General features: G+C 50.1%; 1 protein-coding gene across 1 annotated transcript; it reads left to right on the top strand.

Moving 5' to 3' along the window:
- The first annotated feature begins 4,669 nt into the window (after nt 1–4,669).
- Nucleotides 4,670–8,014, top strand: LOC129842107 (keratin-associated protein 4-3-like). The gene is made up of 3 exons (XM_055910500.1): nt 4,670–4,679; nt 4,767–5,616; nt 7,990–8,014. Exons 1-3 carry the CDS (start codon nt 4,670–4,672, stop codon nt 8,012–8,014), a joined length of 885 nt encoding a protein of 294 aa, XP_055766475.1.
- The last annotated feature ends 855 nt before the right edge of the window (nt 8,015–8,869 follow it).

The raw sequence follows: 8,869 nt of genomic DNA, 5'->3' as shown, positions 1-8,869 counted from the left end.
GGAGGGATTTCATGAAATAACACGGAACATAATACATAAACAGGAACCACTGACAGCACACAGACAGGAACCACTAACAGCACACAGACAGGAAACACTAACAGCACACAGACAGGAACCACTAACAGCACACAGACAGGAACCACTAAAAGCACACAGACAGGAACCACTAACAGCACACAGACAGGAAACACTAACAGCACACAGACAGGAACAGCACACAGACAGGAAACTTTAACAGCACACAGACAGGAACCACTAACAGCACACAGACAGGAAACACTAACAGAAAACAGACAGGAAACACTAACAGCACACAGACAGGAACCACTAACAGCACACAGACAGGAAACACTAACAGCACACAGACAGGAACCACTAACAGCACACAGACAGGAACCACTAACAGCACACAGACAGGAACCACTAACAGCACACAGACAGGAAACACTAACAGCACACAGACAGGAACCACTAACAGCACACAGACAGGAACCACTAACAGCACACAGACAGGAACCACTAACAGCACACAGACAGGAACAGCACACAGACAGGAACCACTAACAGCACACAGACAGGAACCACTAACAGCACACAGACAGGACACACTAACAGCACACAGACAGGAAAAGCACACAGACAGGAACCACTAACAGCACACAGACAGGAACCACTAACAGCACACAGACAGGAAACACTAACAGCACACAGACAGGAACCACTAAAAGCACACAGACAGGAAACACTAACAGCACACAGACAGGAAACACTAACAGCACACAGACAGGAACCACTAACAGCACACAGACAGGAACCACTAACAGCACACAGACAGGAACCACTAACACCACACAGACAGGAACAGCACACAGACAGGAACCACTAACAGCACACAGACAGGAAACACTAACAGCACACAGACAGGAAACACTAACAGCACACAGACAGGAAACACTAACAGCACACAGACAGGACAGCACACAGACAGGAAACACTAACAGCACACAGACAGGAACCACTAACAGCACACAGACAGGAACCACTAACAGCACACAGACAGGAACCACTAACAGCACACAGACAGGAACCACTAACAGCACACAGACAGGAACAGCACACAGACAGGAAACACTAACAGCACACAGACAGGAACCACTAACAGCACACAGACAGGAAACACTAACAGCACACAGACAGGAACCACTAACAGCACACAGACAGGAACCACTAACAGCACACAGACAGGAAACACTAACAGCACACAGACAGGAACCACTAACAGCACACAAACAGGAACCACTAACAGCACACAGACAGGAAACACTAACAGCACACAGACAGGAACCACTAACAGCACACAGACAGGAACCACTAACAGCACACAGACAGGAACAGCACACAGACAGGAACCACTAACAGCACACAGACAGGAAACATTAACAGCACACAGACAGGAACCACTAACAGCACACAGACAGGAAACACTAACAGCACACAGACAGGAACCACTAACAACACACAGACAGGAACCACTAACAGCACACAGACAGGAACAGCACACAGACAGGAAACACTAACAGCACACAGACAGGAACCACTAACAGCACACAGACAGGAAACACTAACAGCACACAGACAGGAACCACTAACAGCACACAGACAGGAACCACTAACAGCACACAGACAGGAAACACTAACAGCACACAGACAGGAACCACTAACAGCACACAAACAGGAACCACTAACAGCACACAGACAGGAAACACTAACAGCACACAGACAGGAACCACTAACAGCACACAGACAGGAACCACTAAAAGCACACAGACAGGAAACACTAACAGCACACAGACAGGAACCACTAACAGCACACAGACAGGAAACACTAACAGCACACAGACAGGAACCACTAACACCACACAGACAGGAACAGCACACAGACAGGAACCACTAACAGCACACAGACAGGAACAGCACACAGACAGGAACCACTAACAGCACACAGACAGGAAACACTAACAGCACACAGACAGGAACCACTAACAGCACACAGACAGGAACCACTAACAGCACACAGACAGGAAACACTAACAGCACACAGACAGGAACCACTAACAGCACACAGACAGGAACCACTAACAGCACACAGACAGGAACAGCACACAGACAGGAACCACTAACAGCACACAGACAGGAAACACTAACAGCACACAGACAGGAACCACTAACAGCACACAGACAGGAACCACTAACAGCACACAGACAGGAACCACTAACAGCACACAGACAGGAACAGCACACAGAGAGGAACCACTAACAGCACACAGACAGGAAACACTAACAGCACACAGACAGGAACCACTAACAGCACACAGACAGGAAACATTAACAGCACACAGACAGGAACCACTAACAGCACACAGACAGGAACAGCACACAGACAGGAACCACTAACAACACACAGACAGGAACCACTAACAGCACACAGACAGGAACAGCACACAGACAGGAAACACTAACAGCACACAGACAGGAAACACTAACAGCACACAGACAGGAAATACTAACAGCACACAGACAGGAAACACTAACAGCACACAAACAGGAACCACTAACAGCACACAGACAGGAAACACTAACAGCACACAGACAGGAACCACTAACAGCACACAGACAGGAACCACTAAAAGCATACAGACAGGAAACACTAACAGCACACAGACAGGAACCACTAACAGCACACAGACAGGAAACACTAACAGCACACAGACAGGAACCACTAACACCACACAGACAGGAACAGCACACAGACAGGAACCACTAACAGCACACAGACAGGAACAGCACACAGACAGGAACCACTAACAGCACACAGACAGGAAACACTAACAGCACACAGACAGGAACCACTAACAGCACACAGACAGGAACCACTAACAGCACACAGACAGGAAACACTAACAGCACACAGACAGGAACCACTAACAGCACACAGACAGGAACCACTAACAGCACACAGACAGGAACAGCACACAGACAGGAAACACTAACAGCACACAGACAGGAAACACTAACAGCACACAGACAGGAACCACTAACAGCACACAGACAGGAACCACTAACAGCACACAGACAGGAACCACTAACAGCACACAGACAGGAACAGCACACAGAGAGGAACCACTAACAGCACACAGACAGGAAACACTAACAGCACACAGACAGGAACCACTAACAGCACACAGACAGGAAACATTAACAGCACACAGACAGGAACCACTAACAGCACACAGACAGGAACAGCACACAGACAGGAACCACTAACAACACACAGACAGGAACCACTAACAGCACACAGACAGGAACAGCACACAGACAGGAAACACTAACAGCACACAGACAGGAAACACTAACAGCACACAGACAGGAAATACTAACAGCACACAGACAGGAAACACTAACAGCACACAGACAGGAAACACTAACAGCACACAGACAGGAACCACTAACAGCACACAGACAGGAACCACTAACAGCACACAGACAGGAAACACTAACAGCACACAGACAGGAACCACTAACAACACACAGACAGGAACCACTAACAGCACACAGACAGGAACAGCACACAGACAGGAAACACTAACAGCACACAGACAGGAACCACTAACAGCACACAGACAGGAAACTCTAACAGCACACAGACAGGAACCACTAACAGCACACAGACAGGAAACACTAACAGCACACAGACAGGAAACACTAACAGCACACAGACAGGAACCACTAACAGCACACAGACAGGAACAGCACACAGACAGGAAACACTAACAGAACACAGACAGGAAACACTAACAGCACACAGACAGGAACCACTAACAGCACACAGACAGGAACAGCACACAGACAGGAACCACTAACAGCACACAGACATGAAACACTAACAGCACACAGACAGGAACAGCACACAGACAGGAAACACTAACAGCACACAGACAGGAAACACTAACAGCACACAGACAGGAAACACTAACAGCACACAGACAGGAACAGCACACAGACAGGAACCACTAACAGCACACAGACAGGAAACACTAACAGCACACAGACAGGAAACACTAACAGCACACAGACAAGAAACACTAACAGCACACAGACAGGAAACACTAACAGCACACAGACAGGAAACAATAACAGCACACAGACAGGAAACACCAACAGCACACAGACAGGAAACACTAACAGCACACAGACAGGAACCACTAACAGCACACAGACAGGAACCACTAACAGCACACAGACAGGAACAGCACACAGACAGGAACCACTAACAGCACACAGACAGGAAACACTAACAGCACACAGACAGGAACCACTAACAGCACACAGACAGGAACAGCACACAGACAGGAAACACTAACAGCACACAGACAGGAAACACTAACAGCACACAGACAGGAAACACTAACAGCACACAGACAGGAACAGCACACAGACAGGAAACACTAACATCACACAGACAGGAACCACTAACAGCACACAGACAGGAAACAAAAACAATGACACCTGGGGAAGGAGCCCAAAAGGAAGTGACATATATAGGGAAGGTAAAAGAGGGAGGTGATGGAGTCCAGGTGAGTCTGACGATGCGTAAATGCGCGTAACGATGTTGACAGGTGTGCTCCATAACGAGCAGCCTGGTGACCTAGAGGCCTGAGAGGGAGCACACTTGACAGTGGCTACAAATCAGCAACGTCTGACAGTAACCTGCTGCGGATCCTCCTGCTGCGGTTCCTCCTGCTGCGTTTCCTCCTGCTTTGGTTCCTCCTGCTGCGGATCCTCCTGCTGCGGATCGTCCTGCTGCGGTTCCTCCTGCTGCGGTTCCTCCTGCTGCGGTTCCTCCTGCTGCGGATCCTCCTGCTGCGGATCGTCCTGCTGCGGATCCTCCAGCTGTGGCTCCTCCCGCTGCGGTTCCTCCCGCTGCGGTTCCTCCCGCTGCGGTTCCTCCCGCTGCGGTTCCTCCTGCTGCGGATCCTCCTGCTGTGGCTCCTCCTGCTGCAGTTCGTCCTGCTGCGGTTCCTCCTGCTGCGGTTCCTCCTGCTGCAGTTCGTCCTGCTCCGGTTCCTCCTGCTGCGGTTCCTCCTGCTGCAGTTCGTCCTGCTGCATTTCCTCCTGCTGCGGTTCCTCCTGCTGCGGTTTCTCCTGCTGCGGTTCCTCCTGCTGCGGATCCTCCTGCTGCGGTTCCTCCTGCTGCGGTTCCTCCTGCTGCGGTTCCTCCTGCTGCGGTTCCTCCTGCTGCGTATCCTCCTGCTGCGGTTCCTCCTGCTGCGGATCCTCCTGCTGCGGATCCTCCTGCTGCGGTTCCTCCTGCTGCGTTTCCTCCTGCTGCGGATCCTCCTGCTACGGCTCCTCCTGCTGCGGTTCCTCCTGCTGCGGTTCCTCCTGCTGCGGTTCCTCCTGCTGCGGTTTCCTCCTGCTGCGGATCCTCCTGCTGTGGCTCCTCCTGCTGCGGTTCCTCCTGCTGCGGTTCCTCCTGCTGCGGCTCCTCCTGCTGCGGTTCCTCCTGCTGCGGCTCCTCCTGCTGCGGGTCCTCCTGCTGCGGTTCCTCCTGCTGTGGCTCCTCCTGCATTCATTACAAAGGGCTAAATTAAGGTTTAAGCTTTGGGATTGGGTTTGGTTTAGGCATTAATTCTGAATTATTAAGGGTTAAAGGTTAACAAGGAAATGAGTGTGTAGCACTGGGATTGAACACGTGACCCTCTGAGCCGGAACTCACGCCCTAGCAACACCCAAGCCTACTTGATGGTAATAGAGCTCACTCCCTAGCAACACTCAAGTCTACTTGATGGTAATAGAGCTCACGCCCTAGCAACACCCAAGTCTACTTGATGGTAATAGAGCTCACGCCCTAGCAACACCAAGCCTACTTGCCGATAATAGAGCTCACCGTCTCCCCTAGCAACACCTAACCTACTTGATAATAATAGAGCTCAACGTCCCCCCTAGCAACACCTAACCTACTTGATGGTAATAGAGCTCACCTTTGCCCCCTAGCACCACCTAACCTACTTGATGGTAATAGAGCTCACCGTCTCCCCTAGCAACACCTAACCTACTTGATGGTAATAGAGCTCACCGTCTCCCCTGCCAACACCTAACCTACTTGATGGTAATAGAGCTCACCGTCTCCCCTGCCAACACCTAACCTACTTGATGGTAATAGAGCTCACCGTTGCCCCCTAGCAACACCTAACCTACTTGATGGTAATAGAGCTCACCGTCTCCCCTGCCAACACCTAACCTACTTGATGGTAATAGAGCTCACCGTCTCCCCTAGCAACACCTAACCTACTTGATGGTAATAGAGCTCACCGTCTCCCCTGCCACCACCTAACCTACTTGATGGTAATAGAGCTCACTGTCTCCCCTACCAACACCTAACCTACTTGATGGTAATAGAGCTCACCGTCTCCCCTAGCAACACCTAACCTACTTGATAGTAATAGAGCTCACCGTTGCCCCCTAGCAACACCTAACCTACTTGATGGTAATAGAGCTCACCGTCTCCCCTAGCAACACCTAACCTACTTGATGGTAATAGAGCTCACCGTTGCCCCCTAGCAACACCTAACCTACTTGATGGTAATAGAGCTCACCGTCTCCCCTAGCAACACCTAACCTACTTGATGGTAATAGAGCTCACCGTTTCCCCTAGCAACACCTAACCTACTTGATGGTAATAGAGCTCACCGTCTCCCCTAGCAACACCTAACCTACTTGATGATAATAGAGCTCACCGTCCCCCCTAGCAACACCTAACCTACTTGCCGATAATAGAGCTCACCATCTCCCCTAGCAACACCTAACCTACTTGCCGATAATAGAGCTCACCGTCTCCCCTAGCAACACCTAACCTACTTGATGATAATAGAGCTCACCGTCTCCCCTAGCAACACCTAACCTACTTGATGGTAATAGAGCTCACCGTCTCCCCTCAGCAACACCTAACCTACTTGCCGATAATAGAGCTCACCATCTCCCCTAGCAACACCTAACCTACTTGCCGATAATAGTGCTCACCGTCTCCCCTAGCAACACCTAACCTACTTGATGATAATAGAGCTCACCGTTGCCCCCTAGCAACACCTAACCTACTTGATGGTAATAGAGCTCACCATCCCCCCTAGCAACACCTAACCTACTTGATGATAATAGAGCTCACCGTTGCCCCCTAGCAACACCTAACCTACTTGATGATAATAGAGCTCACCGTTGCCCCCTAGCAACACCTAACCTACTTGATGGTAATAGAGCTCACCATCCCCCCTAGCAACACCCATACCTACCGTTGCCCCCTAGCAACACCCATACCTACCGTTGCCCCCTAGCAACACCCATACCTACCGTTGCCCCCTAGCGGTGGGTTTTAAAGGCATCTCCTGACGTCCTCGGGACATGGACAGACGTCCAGTTTGGAAGTGAATCTAGAGCGACCTGGCTGTCCTGTTGTGTGCTGATATGTATCACTGTTACGGTTAAAGCTGATATCTGTCAACATACTGAACCTCTGTGCTGCTGTGGTGCTCTCCTCCCTCTCCTCTCTTCTCTCTCACTCCCTCTCCTCTCTCTTCTCCTCTCTCCTCTCTTCTCTCTCCTCTCCTCTCTTCTCCCTCTCCTCTCTCTTCTCCTCTCTCCTCGCTTCTCTCTCCTCTCTTCTCTCTCCTCTTGCTTCTCTCTCACTCCCTCTCCTCTCTCTTCTCCTCTCTCCTCTCTTCTCTCTCCTCTCCTCTCTTCTCTCTCTCCTCTCTTCTCTCTCCTCTCTTCTCTCTCCTCTCCTCTCTTCTCCCTCTCCTCTCTCTTCTCTCTCCTCTCTTCTCCGTTCTCTCTCTCTCCCCTCTCCTCTCTCCCCTCTCCTCTCTCCTCTCTCCTCTCTCTCCTCTCTTCCTCTCCCTTCTCTCTCTCCTCTCTTGTTCTTGTCTGACACAGGTCACTGAGCTCTGAGCCTGTCTGACTGTGATACATTAACACTGACTGGAGGAACAGGGAGAACACACTGACAAGAGCATGCATACGCCCGTGTATATGTGTGTGTGTGTGTGTGTGTGTGTGTGTGTATATGTGTATGTATGTATGTATGTGTGTGTGTGTGTGTGTGTGTATGTGTGTGTGTGTGTGTGTGTGTGTGTGTGTGTGTGTGTGTGTGTGTGTGTGTGTGTGTGTGTGTGTGTGTGTGTGTGTGTGTGTGTGTGTGTGTGTGTGTGTGTGTGTGTGTGTGTGTGTGTCTGTGTGTGTGTGTGTGTGTGTGTATATGTGTGTGTATGTATGTATGTATGTGTGTGTGTGTGTGTGTGTGTGTATGTGTGTGTGTGTGTGTGTGTGTGTGTGTGTGTGTGTGTGTGTGTGTGTGTGTGTGTGTGTGTGTGTGTGTGTGTGTGTGTGTGTCTGTGTGTGTGTGTGTGTGTGTCTGTGTGTGTGTGTGTGTGTGTGTGTGTATATGTGTATGTATGTATGTATGTATGAGTGTGTGTGTGTGTGTGTGTGTGTGTGTGTGTGTGTGTGTGTGTGTGTGTGTGTGTATGTGTGTGTGTGTGTGTGTGTGTGTGTGTGTGTGTGTGTGTGTGTGTGTCTGTGTGTGTGTGTGTGTGTGTGTGTGTGTGTGTGTGTGTGTGTGTGTGTGTGTGTGTGTGTGTGTGTGTGTGTGTGTGTCAGTGCTTAGAACAGACCACGATGCTAATGTTGTTTGACGTTAATGAAATGTTTTTGTATTTTTTTATTTAATTTAACGAATCCATGGCCAAAGGACAGGCTTGGAGTACAAACACACACACACACACACATACACACACACACACACACACACACACAC

This window comes from Salvelinus fontinalis, unplaced genomic scaffold, assembly GCF_029448725.1.
Source record: "Salvelinus fontinalis isolate EN_2023a unplaced genomic scaffold, ASM2944872v1 scaffold_0013, whole genome shotgun sequence".
Lineage (NCBI taxonomy): Eukaryota > Metazoa > Chordata > Actinopteri > Salmoniformes > Salmonidae > Salvelinus > Salvelinus fontinalis.
The sequence above is the reverse complement of the archived record's forward strand: the minus strand, read 5'-3'. Positions and strand labels throughout refer to the sequence as shown.

Bases quoted from the DNA above. Each gene is read 5' to 3' on its own strand.
- LOC129842107 (XM_055910500.1), top strand. The intron at 5,617-7,989 runs GTGGCTCCTCCT...TGTCTGACACAG, and splicing joins CTGCTGCGGTTCCTCCTGCT to GTCACTGAGCTCTGAGCCTG.